The sequence below is a fragment of the Protopterus annectens genome, chromosome 15.part0, assembly GCF_019279795.1.
Source record: "Protopterus annectens isolate FY-2018-M chromosome 15.part0, PAN1.0, whole genome shotgun sequence".
NCBI lineage: Eukaryota > Metazoa > Chordata > Ceratodontiformes > Protopteridae > Protopterus > Protopterus annectens.
In genome coordinates this window covers 346201232-346217134 of record NC_056749.1, presented here as the reverse complement: position 1 = coordinate 346217134, position 15903 = coordinate 346201232, and the positions used below count along the sequence as shown (strand labels likewise).

The 15903-nt window shown below is 39.9% G+C and overlaps 1 protein-coding gene across 1 annotated transcript in view; it reads left to right on the top strand.

Annotated features, from left to right (window-relative positions):
- The first annotated feature begins 5016 nt into the window (after window positions 1-5016).
- Window positions 5017-15903, top strand: part of YIPF6 (Yip1 domain family member 6) — a 119374-nt gene continuing 108487 nt past the window's right edge. The window contains exon 1 of the mRNA XM_044057103.1: window positions 5017-5129. Coding sequence (XP_043913038.1) covers window positions 5097-5129 — 33 coding nt within the window. The 5' untranslated portion in view covers window positions 5017-5096. The remainder of the gene's footprint in view (window positions 5130-15903) is intronic.

Below are 15903 nucleotides of genomic sequence, written 5' to 3'. Positions count from 1 at the left end.
ATGTGAGCCATAGCTGCTTGTGGGTACTGATGTTCCCTTGAACAGGGTAACTGCAAAGGTAGAGGTGAGTAGTAGTACCCAGGCTGACAGTGAGGCACCACTGTTAGAGGATGCCAGACTTCCTGTGGAATGGGAGCTGGGAAGGGTTACAAAGAGAGACTTGAGACAGGCTCAGCTCTCGGACACTACATTGCATGGCTTGAGGCAGGTAGCTAGGGAGGCACCTGATTCTCAAGGGAAGGGGGAATCTGTATACTGGAACAAAGGGTTACTATACAGAGAGAGGACCCCTGAGGGAGGGCTAGAAAGTGAGGGAGTACAGCAGTTGGTAGTGCCTAGAGCTTACCATCTGGCACTTCCAGACATAGCCCATGATATTCCCTGTGCAGGTCATATGGGCACACAACATACAAAGAGGCATATTATGCAAAACTTCTATTGGCCTGGAATTTCCAGAGATGTAACGGGGTGCTGCAGGACCTGTGAGCAGTGCCAAAAGGTAGGCAAGGCAGGAGACAAGGTGAGATCTCCTTTGATGCCTTTGCCTGTGATTGAGGAGCCATTTCAGAGGGTAGCTATGGATATTGTGAGTCCTCTGAGTACTCCAAGTTCCACAGGGAAAAAATATATCCTAGTGATTGCAGATTATGCTACACAATACCCTGAGGGAGTGGCTTTGTCCTCCACTGAGGCCGAGGAGGTGGCAAATGCTTTGTTAGAGATTTTCAGCAGGGTAGGTTTCCCAAAGGAAATACTGTCTGACAGAGGTGCCAATTTTATGTCAGACCTGCTGGCTTGTCTGTGGAAGTCCTGTGGGGTGAAGCACATGAAGACCACCCCCTACCATGCCCAGACTAATGGTCTTATTGAGAGGTTAAACTCTACAATCAAGTCCATGCTACGGGCATTTGCAGATCAGTTTAAGAGGGAGTGGGACAAATATTTGCCCGATCTGTTGTTTTCTTACAGAGAGGTTCCCCAGGAATCCACAGGTTTTTCACCCTTTGAGTTGCTGTATGGGCCTAGGGTGAAGGGACCTCTAGATTTAATTCAAGATGAGTGGGAAGGTGAGTGTAAGTCTCACAAGGAGTCTGTTGTGACATATGTCCTGAACCTCAAGACAAGGCTCAGGGAACTCATGGGCCTGGCCCAGGAGAACCCGGCAGAAGCCCAACAACAGAAAAAGGTGTGGTATGACAGGAATGCTCGAGCTAGAGAGTATGCTGTAGGGCAGCAGGTGATGGTTCTCATTCCTGTCAGACACAACAAGTTCCAAGCAGCTTGGGAAGGACCCTACAAGGTGGTAAGAAAGGTAAGTGATGTTAACTAAATGTTGGAAGTGCTAAGCAGATGGCAGGGGCACAAATTGTATCGTGTTAACATGATGAAGCCTTACCATGATAGGGAAGCCCTTGTGCTGAGCATTTGCAGTGGATTGCAGGAGGAGTCTGAGAGAGATATTGTGACTGATTTCATCAGTGACGCTTGGGCTGACACCTCAGTGGAAGGGGTAGCAGTGTCCCAGCAGCTATCTCCTACCCAGGTTCGAGAAATCTGAGCAGTGTTGCAGGTGTTTGGGGGCATGTTCACTGGGAAACTAGGGAACACCCACCTGGTGCAGCACCAGGTGGATACAGGACCCCAAAGGCCTATCAGGCAGGCCCCTTATAGGGTGCCTGAGAGAGTTAAACAGACTCTGAGGGGGGAGGTACAGATGATGTTGGAACTAGGGGTGATTCAATAGTCCAACAGTCCCTGGGCCTCACCAGTGGTACTGGTGCCAAAGAAGGATGGCAGCACCAGTTTCTGTGTGGATTACAGGAAATTAAATAGTCACACAGAGTTAGATGCTTACCCCATGCCTAGGACAGATGAGGCCCTAGAACAGTTGGGTGGGGCTAAGTATCTTACAGCCATTGATATTACCAAGGGTTACTGGCAGGTGCCCTTGACTCCCAGTGCTAGAGAGAAGTCAGCCTTTGTGACTCCTTTTGGTTTGTATGAGTTCACAAAGATGTCCTTTGGGATGAAGAATGCCCCCAGCGACTTTCCAAAGGCTGGTAGATCATATCTTAGCAGGAGCAGGAGGGTTTGCCCTTGCTTACATGGATGATATTGCTATCCACAGCCATTCCTGGCAAGAGCACCTTCAGCATGTCAGGGAGGTGCTGGGCAGACTACAGAGGGCAGGGTTGAGCATTAAGTCAAGCAAATGTCAGGTGGGTATGGCAGAGGTCTCCTACATAGGACATAGAGTGGGTAGTGGTAAGATAAGGCCAGAACCTGCTGAAGTGGAAGTCATTCAGGCATGGCCTGCACCTGTTACCAAAAAGCAGGTAAGGGCATTCTTGGGGACAACAGGGTACCACAGAAAGTTTGTTCCCAATTATAGTACCATAGCTGCTCCCCTCACAGAAATGACAAGGAAGAGCAGGCCAGATAAGGTAGTGTGGACCCCAGAGTGTGAGCAGGCATTTCAGAAGCTTAAGGAAGCTTTGGGAGGACCCCCTGTGTTAGCCAGTCCAGACTACAGCAAAGACTTTGTTGTGCAGGTGGATGCTTTAAACTATGGGATGGGGGCTGTACTTAGCCAGATTTCTTCAGAGGGAGAAGTGCACCCAGTGGTTTATCTCAGTCATAGGCTCCAACCCAGGGAGGAATGCTATGCAGCGGTAGAAAAGGAATGTCTAGCCATAGTGTGGGCACTACAAGAACTTCAGCCTTATCTGTACGGAAGAAAATTTACTGTGATGACAGATCACAACCCTCTAACATGGTTAAACAGAGCCAGTCAACAAAATGCCAAGTTGCTAAGATGGAGCCTGGGGTTGCAAGCATATATGTCAGTGCAGCACCGCAGTGGGAGTAGCAATGCCAATGCAGATGGGCTCTCAAGACAGGGAATGGGGTGAGGTACACCCAGATAGACCTGACACTCTCAAGTGATGTTTCTCAAGGGGCACTTGAAAAACTTGCTTGAGTTCCCGGGGGGGGGGGTGATGTTTGGGGAGAGATGGGCAAAGGCTGTCAGCCTAGGCAAATAGAATTTGCTATATAATTCTATCATTTGTATAAATGAATATAAAATACAGGCTTGTGTTTTTAAATGAAAGAAAACACTATAAAATGTGAACTTCAAGATTGTTACAACATTGCCCCCTTGCTGTAAAGAAAAACTAAGTCAAGCCTTTCAAATTTGTCATTTGAAATTGAAATGATTTTATGACGTTCTTTGATCTTTAAAGTTGGTTCCGGTCAAGCTGGCTGAAGACATTCTGTCTATTGTGTTAACCAAGGACTAATTGCTAGAGTATATATGTGAAATGCCTTTTAGTGTTGTATTCTCCTGTGCAGTTGTTAGCTTGCTAAATAATGCTGTTTCTATTAGCCTGGGAACTCCAGGTTGTCAAAGAAACAGTGTAATGGAAACTAACTCAGAATGATGTAATCTGGGGAGGACCCAGAGAAATGTTTGTTAGTGATGTTTTATAAACTATGTCTCAGGGAGAGACAAAAAGCATTTTGATCTTGATATCCAACTTTCCAGCACTCTGCTTATGCTCACATGTAAGTTTTTAGCACTGTGATTTCTTGTAGGAAGAGTTAAAGCTAGTAAAGATTAATTAGGTATTTTTTTCTATGAAATCAGACCTGTCCTACTGTATTATTTTAAGTTTCTGTGGGATCTGTGAACTCTTAGATATCTCTGTGGTGTAGTAGTTTTGTCTTGTGGTTTAATTATTTATTATTAAATATTTTTCAAACCTACTTGTGGCTGGTTTATGTAGAGATAAATTATGCTTCAGAGTACATTATATATTTATAAAGTTTACTGTCTAAGCCCTTCCAATAAGCCTTAGACTAAATAGTCACATTACCATTGGATATTAATATTGCACAGTAATAATTGGACACCCTTTTAAGGGCCTTTTAGTAGCTGATATTATTAACTGGGTGGTGGCAGTAATTACTACCATATAGTCTGGGTAAAGGGGCACAGTTGGAGAATCTGTGTCAGCCTTTCCCAGGAGTGTCTGTAAAGTGTATAAATACTTATCTCAAAGTGTGTGTGTGTTGTGTCAGCTACTTGGCAGGGACACGAAGCACTGGTTGGACAGAGAGAGTACTGGAGGTATTAGTTTACCCAGTTAGGATGAGACCTGGACCCTATAACTGTGCCATTGGGGAGTCTTATTGGGGACCTGGTAAGCAAGGGAGCAGCCAGCCCCAGACTGACTGTGATCTCTGTGTGCACTTAAGGGAAATTGTACTTTACTGTGTGTATTAGTTATCCTTTTCTCTTCTAGGAGACAACCTCCCTGGTGTTAGTGGTGAGGACTGAGGCTCCTTTATTGCTGGGCCAGGGCAGGGTTGTCACAGTTAATATTCGTTTTCTGAAGGACGTGAAGTCTAAAACTGAAATGTCTGTCATTTATTGACTTCAAACCTCAACGATTTGTTTTTATTTTTAGAAAACCACACATTTCATGAGGAACATAAGAAACATATGACTTGAGAGGTATGCACCGCTGTGATTTCGAAAGAACACGGCACCATACCTCTGATTTTGGCTCATATTTTAGGTCTATCCTTCTTAATCCCTACTAAAATCGGTGATGCTTGTGGAAAAGGTAGTCATTTACAGCTAATAAACAAAAATAATAATTAAGAGTTTTAAACTTCGTTCACTTCAGAAAATGTATATTAATTCACATCCCGTTACTATGTTCATATTTCAAGTTAATATTACTATAATATTAAGTATCCCTGAATATTTCTGGATTTGTCCAGGATTCTGTTGAGGTTTGTCTCTGATTAGTTGAGCGCTATGCACGGAACCATTAATATAACGACTTCAATATTCAGTATTTCAGTCCACCAATACTGAAAGTTCAAAGGTAAGACTCCTGCAACAAAATTCCTAATTTCCTTACTACTTTTCTGTGACAGTTTCAAAATCATCTGTTTCTTCAACTACCTCGTAGCCAAAACAATGACGTCCCTCTTAGTTGCCGGCGCACCCACATGACTTTTTTCTCCACGTAGTATTTTGTGAGTCGACAGTTTTGAGGCGGAGTAATGAAATAAGGATCAATATGGCTGCAGCAGAAGAGCATAACAGACCACTGGTAAGGGATTTATGTGTCAATATCTTGGGCATGGGGTTGTACTTTACTTGTGGGTAGTGTCATAGCCATAGATATTAGTACTGTTAACTTGCGATGTTAACAAAATAAGATAATGTGAATTAATATACATTTTCTGAAATAAAAAGTCTATAACTTTAATTATTGCCATTTTATTAAGTGTGACCCAACACAGTGTCTCCAAAAGTCACTAGTTTTATATGGGATTAAGAGGGGCAGAGCTCACATTCGTGCCAAAATGAGGGACACTTGAGAAGTGTGACAAATGGGTATATGCATGCATGTTATTGATTTGTGTAGAACAGTGCTTAGTTCCTTGAAATTTGTGTAGAGTTTTCGTTTGTTTTGCATATCCTCATAGTTCTGATGTCATATCCTTGTAGTTCTTGATGTCCTACAGATATGTGATGTTTGATTTGCCTTTATGTAATATTGATATGAGTAGCGTCTAGCAGGGTATGTCATGTAACTAACCGAAGTCCGGGGTAGCTGTTATTATAAATCCGTTCTTACTGGACATGGCAGACGGCAGTAGAAATGCATGCATCTGCTCAGATCTGGAGACATGCTTTTCTTAATTTTCTTTGAAATATAATGCTTAAGTCGTCATACTATTTACTGTAATTTGGAGAGACGGTTGAAAGTGTTCAGTAAAACTAAGTGTTGCTCACCCACCTTAACTCATCTTGTCTGGGTCGTCACTTAAGTGGACAAGCGATATGAATGGAGTTTATGATCTTTGACTCTTATTTCATAAGTTGATAGGAAGGTGAAGTTGTCTGGGGTCCATACTTGTAAGCTAATTGGAAGCCGGGTGTTTGAAGCAGAGGTTGTTTGGGAGAGGGAAATGTTGGGGTTTAACCAGTAAAACATCACAACGTACCATTTAGTTAATTGTTTTGACTTTTTAGTGTGTCGGATGCTCTTGTAGATTTGATTGTGAGATGAATAACGTGTGGCACACAAGGATTTATTTGCCACTAATTCGTTAGCTGAATAAGTGGATTGAAGGGCTTACTTTAGCATTGATGACTTGGCTCTTGATCTACGATGTTCGGGAAACTGGTCAAGTGGAGCTGGAGTGAGAGGCTAAGATCAGCTCGCCCATAATTGAGGGGAGGGTGGTGGCATTGCATTGCTGTAACTTGGCAGAGAATTGTTATTGTTAAAAGCAGCATGAAATCTTAAGCTGCACTATCCGTTTGTTTGTTTGTTTACTTATTTATCTTTAGTTGAATGGGTTAATCCATCTAAGCTAGAGGTCATAGTTAGTAGGGGAAATTTGTTCAGGGTAATGTGAACTTTGCCGTACTCTTTTCAGTAAGTGCTGTGGAATGTTTTCCATGCATCTGCCAACTGTGGTATGTGGGACCGTGGTTTAGCATCTTATCCGAAGGATGGCATCAGCGTTTGCATTAAAGTACATACATAGACCATTGTGCCAGTTTTGCAGGCTCTGTTTTTTGGTTCTCCAGTCATGCCCTTGTGGATAGTGTATACACAGACTATCCAAGATCCCCCCCCCTTTTTCACAGGATGGCAGCCTTGATCTGTGGCTCTTATCCATCGCTCCCTCAGTGTCAGTGGTCATTGGGTGGGAGGACATTTCCTTTTCATTGCAGCAGATGAGAGTAAGTTGTTCATATGAGTGTGAAAGAGTATTTTTGGTTTGTGGTCCTCACACTGTACATTATATCAGGAGACATAATAAATAACACATGAGAGCAGATATGGTCTAACCACCATGAGGTGTATATTGATTTTTTTCATACAGTCTGCATTTCGTGACATGCTTACCTCTGCAGCTGGATTGTTTTAATATTTCATTTAAAAATATAAAATATGTATGGTATTATACAGTTTAAGTTGAACAAGATTTATCTCAACACTACACATCATTGGCTAGTTATATTAATTTTTATTGTTGGTTTCGTTTTTGCCTTGGTGTAGTCATATTAAAAGGAAATTTTTTTTGCACATTAAAAAAAAACAAATTTTTATTAAATATCTTTTTTAGTCCTTAGAATTTTGTTTAACTCTGGAACAGTCTATATGTCTTTGTGGCTTCTTAAGTGGTCTGTCATATTTAAAGAATTTTACAGGACTGAAAATTTGATAGTTGGATCATTTCTTAAGCTTAATTTGCGCCATGAGTCACTCTCGTCAGCTCTCCATTGTTAAAGTTTTCAGTCTCCATTTTCTTGTAACAACACCGTTTGTGACAATTCTGGTTGTTGATCTTTCTTGAATTTTAATTTTGACATATTTTACTTGGCACAGATGGCTAAACTTTATTGCACTGACCATGCATCCTCCATCCTAGCACCTTAACTATGGGATTCCATTCCTGTCTCAGTCCAAGATGTCCAAAAGTGTTCGGATTTTAGATAGCATGAAGAACACTTTTTTTTCACACCAAAAAAAGGGGCAGCTGCACTCACTTGGGTTACATATCCTGAACCCTGCAGCTATTTCACACGCTTTTATCCTTGTTCCATCCTTTCTTATGTTGTCATCCCCTTACTTTACTGTCTCTCATTCATCCTACTTCCTTCTTCTTTGCATCTCCCTCACATTTCTTTCTACTCCTTTTACCTCTGCATGCCTCTCACCTTTTATCTGTCTTTTTCATGACATTTTTTTTCCTTTGACTGTCTGTTTTCATTCACTTCATACTTCTCTGTATAACAATATGCTGCTATCCCTGTAGTATAGCCCATCTCAGTTATTATGGCTGTAAGCATAATTCCATTTTCCATCCATGTTGTAATATTTTAAACTGTGTTTTATACTGAATTTTGGAACATATTCTTGCATCTGTAAATATATATATTTTTTAACATCCTTTTATCTGTAAACATTTTTTGTTCATTACTTAATTGATCCCATTCACCCGGGCTGTGCCTGCTAATGGTCCATTGAGATCAATGCACTACCCACGTAAACAAATATAAGTAAAATATCAAATTATAAACAAAAAGCTGTGTCAGTACAAAGAAATTTATTATAATCCAAGCCAATAGTAAGCACTTTCGTCTCTTATGCAAGAGACTTCTTCAGACTATGACTTTACCATAAAAAACATATAGGTTCATAGGTTCATACTAGGCTATCTGCCCTGGGGCAATTATAAGCCTAGCCCGATTCTGTATGGCTTACGCCACCCCTTGATTTGAGTATACTGTGCCTTTTTTAAGGTTTAGTTTACTGTGCCTCTGTCTAATAGTGACATGGGAGTAATCCCTGGGACAAACTACGATCCCCCATCCACCTATCGAGATTCTTCTTGAAGAGATTCAGTGAGGTGCTCTGCCTCACATGAACTGGAATTCTATTCCAGAGCGAAGGGAGCCTCTGGGTTATGAACCTGTCCCTCCAGCAAGTTCTATTTATTTCTGTGCTGAGGTTCAAGTCCCTCGAGCGTGTGGCTCTAAGAGATTTAGATTTACTGAGATGGAGCATGTCCATTAATTCTGGATTTGACATAGCTTTGTATGTCAGGCATAGATCGCCTCGAAGTAGGCGGTATACAACTGAGTAGAGCTGGAGTTTTTTTAACCAAGCAGCATATGGCATCTGTTTGAGACCCTTGATCCTCTTGGTGAGATACTTTTGGGGTCTTTCTAATTGCTGCAGGTGTCGGGTAAGGTACATCCCAAAAGGGGCATTATATTCTATGATGGGCCTGATGAGGGATGAATAAAGGGGCACGATTACCTCTCTTGATCTAGATGTGAAACCCTTCGTGGTGAGGTGGGCTATATAAAATGTTTTTCTAACCACTTTGGCCACGTGGTTGTCAAATGAGAGATTGCTATCAACTTGGGTCCCCAGGTCCCTAATTACTTCTGTACTTAATGGATTACCACCCATGTGGTAATTTGTGGACACTTTGTTTTTGCCAAAGGGGATGACTATACACTTTTTGGCGTTTAGCTTGAGGCCATGGCTCTGGCACCAGTTGTCTGTTTCTGTGAGGCCCTTTTGGAGGATGCTTGTGTCGGCTGGAGAGTCGATTATGGCGTCCAGTTTGCAGTCATCTGCGAACTTGGTCAGCCACAGTCCTTCCATGTTGGCCTGTACCTCCGAGAAATATATACCAAACAAGAGAGGTCCCAGGACTGAGCCTTGTGGAACGCCACTTGTAACTGGTTTGGAGTCTGACATGGCTCCAGCAATTCTAACAATGTGGGTTCTGTCCTTGAGCCAGTTTGCAACCCATCTAGTGACATAGGGGTTTATATTTAAGCTGGTGAGCTTATCTATAATGTTCGAGTGGGGTATTGTATCAAAGGCTTTTGCGAGGTCCAGGTAGGCTGTGTGGACCACCTTCCCCTCGTCAATGGTCTTGGTGACTGTTTCAAAGAAATCGACCAGGTTTAAGAGGGAGGATCTGCCCTTAAAGCCGAACTGGTAGGATCCATTGTCTGTAGGTCCCCAATATCTTTATTTATGAGGTCCATGATGATCCTTTCCATAGCTTTGCAGACCAAGCTAGTCAGGCTTATGGGGCGATAGTTTCCAGGATCCGTTGAGGCACCACCTTTGTGGAGAGGGACCACTGTTGCTGTACGCCACTCTTTGGGTACATATCCTGTAGTAAGGCTGAGATTGAACAGTAGTTTTATGTTTGGGTTTAGCTCTTCTTGGAGTTCATGTAGGACGCAGCCTGGGACACCGTCTGGTCCCATTGATGCTGTGTTTTTTGCTTTGGAGAGGGCGGCTCTTACCTGAGCATCTGAGATGTCAGGGGGGGCAGCACTCTGCTGGGATAGATATTTGCTCTTTTGGTGGGGAGGGGGGTGGAGAAGTTTGCGCTGAACCTGTCAGCTAGGATGTTGGCAATGTGTGTGGGTTTGGTGTATTTTTTGTCATTTTGGACTAATTCTGAGCATATCTGGGAATTCCCACCCAGGTTCCTAACATAACTAAAGAAAGCCTTGTGATTATCCTTAGTGTCCTGTGCAATTTTTCCAACGAAGCTGGCCTTAGACGATTTTATGAGTGCCCGTAGTTTTTTGATAATACTGATCAGAGATGCCTTCCCTTTTTGGGATTTAGCTCCATCATGTAGTAGCTTCCTCTTTCTGTAGTTTAGTTTGTTTATGGCTGGGGTCCACCAGACAGGACGTCTGCCTTTGGAGGATTGGGTCTTGGTTTTATTAGGGATTGCATGATCCATGCATTCCTGAAGGTGTTCATAGAATGCGTTTATAAAGGATTCTGCTGTCTGGGCCGTATTTTCCACAGGCCCGGGGGCTTTGAAGGATTCCACCTCTGTTTTGAGGAGTGTGAAATTTGCTTTAGAGAAGTTTTTCACTGTGGTTTTCTGGGCAGGGGGTGGGGTCGGGATGTGAATATCCAGTGAGATTAGTTTATGGTCTGATCTTACCAGTGAGGGATACACTTCTGGTCTGGAGCATAGAGTCCCCATGTTGGTGATGATCAGGTCCAGTTTGTTTTCCCCTCTTGTGGGAGTGGTAACAAGTTGTTCCATAGCATTTGAGTTTATAAATTCTAGGAACATTTGGACTAGGGTGTTGGAGCTAGAGTAAAGTTCCCAGTCTATGTTTGGGTAGTTGAAGTAGCCCAATATAATGGTGTTTGGAGAGACCTTCATATTTTCCAGTGTTCTCAGGAAGGCGGAGTGGGGTTCCTGGGTTTGGGAGGGTGGTCTGTGGCAGGCTATAAACTGGAAGGCAGTTGTACCCACTGTTAGTTGCACATGGATAGTCTCTGATGCTTCGTGCTGTGCCACCAACCTGGAGGTGTGGGTATCTTTGACGAATATTGATACTCCCCCCTCCTTTTGTGGTTTGGTCCAAGTTTTGGGGCCGAAAAGCATGGTATGAGGTATAACCTGGTAGTGCTGGGGTGCTCTCGGGAGCCTTGAACCAGGTTTCTGTTACTGCACAGATATCAATGTTCTCCATGCTAAGGAGAGTTTCGAGTGCGTGCATCTTGAGGTTTAGACTTCTGGCGTTGAGTAGCACTACTCTTAGTTTCTTATCCCTTGTGATCTAATTTCATTGATCATCACCAGCTTATTAGCTCTTTGTGCTGGAGCGAAATTCCACCCTTTGCTTAACACACAATCTTCATATGACAGTTTTTTTACTGGATAGATTAATAATTTTGAAATTTACAGTGCCTAAGTCTTCCAGTATTGTTGTTTCCTGTTCCAGTTTTTCCCTGGACCCTTTCTGCCATACCAGTTTTTTTGTGGCCGTTGCTGTTGTTTGTTAGAATAATTAAATTTGTCATTGCTTCCATCTGCCATCACTTCAGCCCACGATCTCACTTGATTGTCAGTTCTTTGATGCATATCAATAACTTGTTTATTTTCCGCTGTTACATTTCCTTTTTGCTGAGGTTCCATTACTGTCGGTTGCTCACTGATGAATTAAGAGGAGCAATATTGGAAATAATGTCAATACTAATGTTGGTGATAAAACACACAAAAATTATAGCACAGCATTAGCAATAACAAAATAGGACAGATTCGAACACTATTAAAAATATAGTGAGGAGAAACTGGGGAATTTTAAAAGGAAATAGAGAAATTATGGAGAAAATAGGAAATGAACTCAAGTTTGTACAGAAAAGGGCTAGAAACTTTAAAGATATTTTCAAAGTAAACAAAATAAAATTAAAGAAGCTGAGGTAAGAAAAGGGATGGTGAAATGTTATAACTGCAACCACTGCCAATCTAAAGTGTTCTCCCCAAATACAGTAGGGTTATTAATGGAGATGATGGATTTAGTTTTGAGCCATAATTATTTAGAGTTCTGTGATCAAGTACATGTCCGAACAAATGGTGTTGTGATGGGTGCTGCTCTAGCCCCCTAGTTATGGTAATGTGTTTATGCAAGGTTGGGAAATAGCCAATGTTTTAGAAAGTAAACACATAGTCAAGATGTTAAGATTTATTGATGATGTCCTTGTAGTGTGGGATGGTACTATTAATTAGTTAAATAACTTTTTAGAGTACATTAATAATGTTTGTTCCTATATAAAATTTACTTGGTTATAATGCAGCTAAAATTAATTTTTTAGATCTGACAATATATAAATATGATAATAAATTAATTTCTAAGATTTATAAGAAAGATTTTCAAAATAATATGTATTTGCATTATTCTAGTTTGCATCCTAAAAGAACTAAAGTTAATATTGTAAAGGGACAAGTTAAAAGGATTAGTAATTTAACTAAAGATGATGAATTGTTTGAGCTTGAAGCTTCAAATTTTTGTAAAAGGATGGAAATAAGAGGATGCCCACAAGATGAAGTACAAAGGTTCACTGATGAATTAAGTAAGAGGAACAATATTGGAAATCATGTCAATACTAATGTTGGTGATAAAACACAAAAATTATAGCACAGCATTAGCAATACAAAACAGTACAGATTCGAACACTATAAAAAATATAGTGAGGAGAAACTGGGGAATTTTAAAAGGAAATAGAGAGATTATGGAGAATATAGGAAATGAACCCAAGTTTGTACAGAAAAGGGCTAGAAACTATAAAGATATTTTTCAAAGTAAACTAAATAAAATTAAAGAAGTGGAGGTAAGAAAAGGGATGGTTAAATGTTATGACTGTAACTACTGCCAATACTTATTTACTGATAGTTGTGAATTATTAGTGGGGAAAACAGTAGTCCAAGTCCCAGGAAGGTTTACATGTAAATCAAAAAATGTTATTTATTTAATGGTGTGTTTAGAATGTAGATAATTTTATGTGGGAAAAAAATAAGAGAGTAGTATACAAAATAATTTATGAACATAATTATGCTATTAGTAATGGAGATACAAAAAATGCTATGAGCAAACATTATGTTGATAAGAAATGTAAAATTAATTTTAAATGTATAGTTTTGGACACTGTGCATTAAAATATTAAGTCAGTAAATGTTGAAGAAGAACTAGGCTGGCTATAATATTGTTGGCAAGTTAAACTAAATGCTTGTTTCCCTCCAGGATTTAATAACAGGGAAGAGTTTGTAATGTATTTAAAAAGAAAGGGGTTGAAGCATTAATGTATGCAATGTCACTGTGCTTTTAAATGTTAAATGGTGTTTTAAAATGTTATTTAAGTATTTAATGCATATGTTTTTTTTATGGTAAAGCCATAGTCTGAAGAAGTCTCTTGCATAAGAGACGAAAGCGCTTACTATTGGCTTGGATTGTAATATATTTCTTCGTACTGACACAGCTTTTTGTTTACTATTTGGATTTTGGAGTTATTTGCTTGCTGCTTTTGTTGGAAAATATCAAATTATTTTATCTACACATTGTACTGTTTTCTTCTAAACAAAGGATCTTTGACTGCTTTACAGACTGGATTTTTACTTTGGCAGTCTTTGGAGATTTCCATCATAGTAGCAAACTGGGCGCAGTCATTGAATCCCCCAAAGATGAGAGCACCCTTCATGAAGTTCTAACACGGACAAACACTTGGTGCCAAAGCCATGGCTTAAAACTCACAAGTAGTATAGTACCATTTCTGTTTGATTTGGGGTATCAGCAGTGCGGTTTAAATAGGTTATATGCTTTTCAGCCTTCTGCTGAGTAACGATTGAGCAACAGAGAGTCTCTATCACTACAGTTGAGTATTCCTTCACTTGCAAAATGACAATCCTCATAGCTTTCACTGCAGCTGTTTCTTGTCAGAGTCGTAACTCTCTGGGTAATTCTTTCTACTTGTTTTGTTAGACTGAAGATAGTGTGGATTGGAATTTGTGCCTGAATTTCTTCTCCTGTATTAATCCTCTGAATTTCAGATTTGTTTATTGCAAACCATCGTTGGCCATGACAACACTAAAATCCCTTATCTTGAAAATATAGATTTTAATATAATATTGCTGTGTCTGTTAGTTTAATTATTTTGTGGAACTGGAAGAATAATCCAGGTATATAGGCTACATGGCTTCTCTGATGCACTTGCTGTTTGTGTGGAATTTCGAATATTGATTTAGACATATTAAATACTTTGCTTCTATGAAATGAAACAATTTTGGACCCACTCATAATCTTATGCTGGAACTGGATATGCTTTTATGGCATGCATTGCCTTTTGGCACAGCTAGGTACTATTTCTTCTAGCTATGTTGTCATTTTTGACTAAAACATGTATTTTCAATTTCTGTATTGTTCCTAGATGTGACCTTACAAGCACTTGTTTTCTTTAATTATTTTAATTGTTTTCTCAGTTTATTATTTATTTATTTGCATTTGGTTTCCTGGAAGGCCTGTCTGGGAGTCTGTGTTAATAATGGCACCTTCCTGTGTATTTGTTAAAAAGAAAGGAATATAAAAACATGCGTTGTTAGGGAAGAAAGGAATTATTTCTGAAGGGATAGCTAGTTAGAGGAATAGCATGAAAATGAACATTAAAAGCATGGCAGAAATAAGAGATAAATATATATTGGAAATAAATAATATAACTTTATTTGGAGACTTTATTGTTAGTGTTGCAGAAGGGGTATTTCAAAGAACAAGGAGAGCAACTGGAGAAAGCTAAAGAAAAAATTGCATACATTTAGAATGGTTGCCGATAATTAGCTATCTTCGGTAACAAATCTAGAGCATAAAAACATTTAAGCAATGACTTAGGCAACAGAAAGTACGAGGAATTGTAGCCAAAAGTAGGTTGCCTTTGTCAAGAAAAATAATCCGATATCATATTGAGACCTTACAGATATGTTAGAAATGTTATGAATATAAAGCAGAGGAGTGAAGAAACCATAGGGTGCCTTTGTCAAGAAAAATAATCCGATATCATATTGAGACATTACAGATATGTTACAAATGTTATGAATAGAAACCAGGAAATTCAAAATTGCGTTATTTGAAGGTTTGATTTAGTATGTTTTTTGTGTGTGTGTGGATGGAATGAGAGTATGTGGCAACCATACAGTGAAGAACCAGATGGAATTTGGGTGTAAGAAGACACCGACTATTGTTGGTGAGACATGATGCAGAGAAAGCATTTAGAATTTTTATGAGTACGTAATAGTAGCATTTGCATTATCTGATAGAGTAGTAGGATGACTATGGAAGGTTAATGACAGGTTGGAGCTCGGAGTGTTCCTCTGTGACAAACTGTATTTAAACATAGAAATTGGGCGAGGAGTATTTAAGGGAATTCGAAATTCAAGGATTCATTTGGTGTGGTAATCAAGAAAAGATATTTGCAGATGATAGTATTTTGTACTTTAAATTCATAAAAGGACATGTTGGTGCAGTGGAACAATTTGAGACAATGTTGCCTCTTTTTGGGATATAAAGTAAATTAAGCTAAAACAAAAGCTGTAGCAGTAAACTCTGCACCCACACATGAATTTGATTTAGTAGTGCCTATTCTAATGGGAGCACGATGAAATGAAATAGTGAGCTGCACGGCTTAAAAAAGATTCTGTTATAGCAGCTAAAGGTATGTAAGAAGAGTGTAAACTGAAGATAATTCAAACATTAAGAAACTGGAAGCTCTTGACTATGGACAGCAAGGTAAAAGCAGTGAGACTGTTTAGGCTCTTTAACATTATATACAGGTCAGGCATGTTTTTTTATTACCTGGAGAAGTTGTAGATCCCTCTTAATAAAGAATTTATTTCAGTGGGAAAGAAGGCAAGATGTAAGTGGGATAAATTTGTTCTTCCTGTAGAGTAAGGTGTTTTAGAGTTGGCTTATTTGGTGCTTAACAGCTATGCACTTAAGGCTGTATACATAACTTATGCAAAAGGTTATAAATT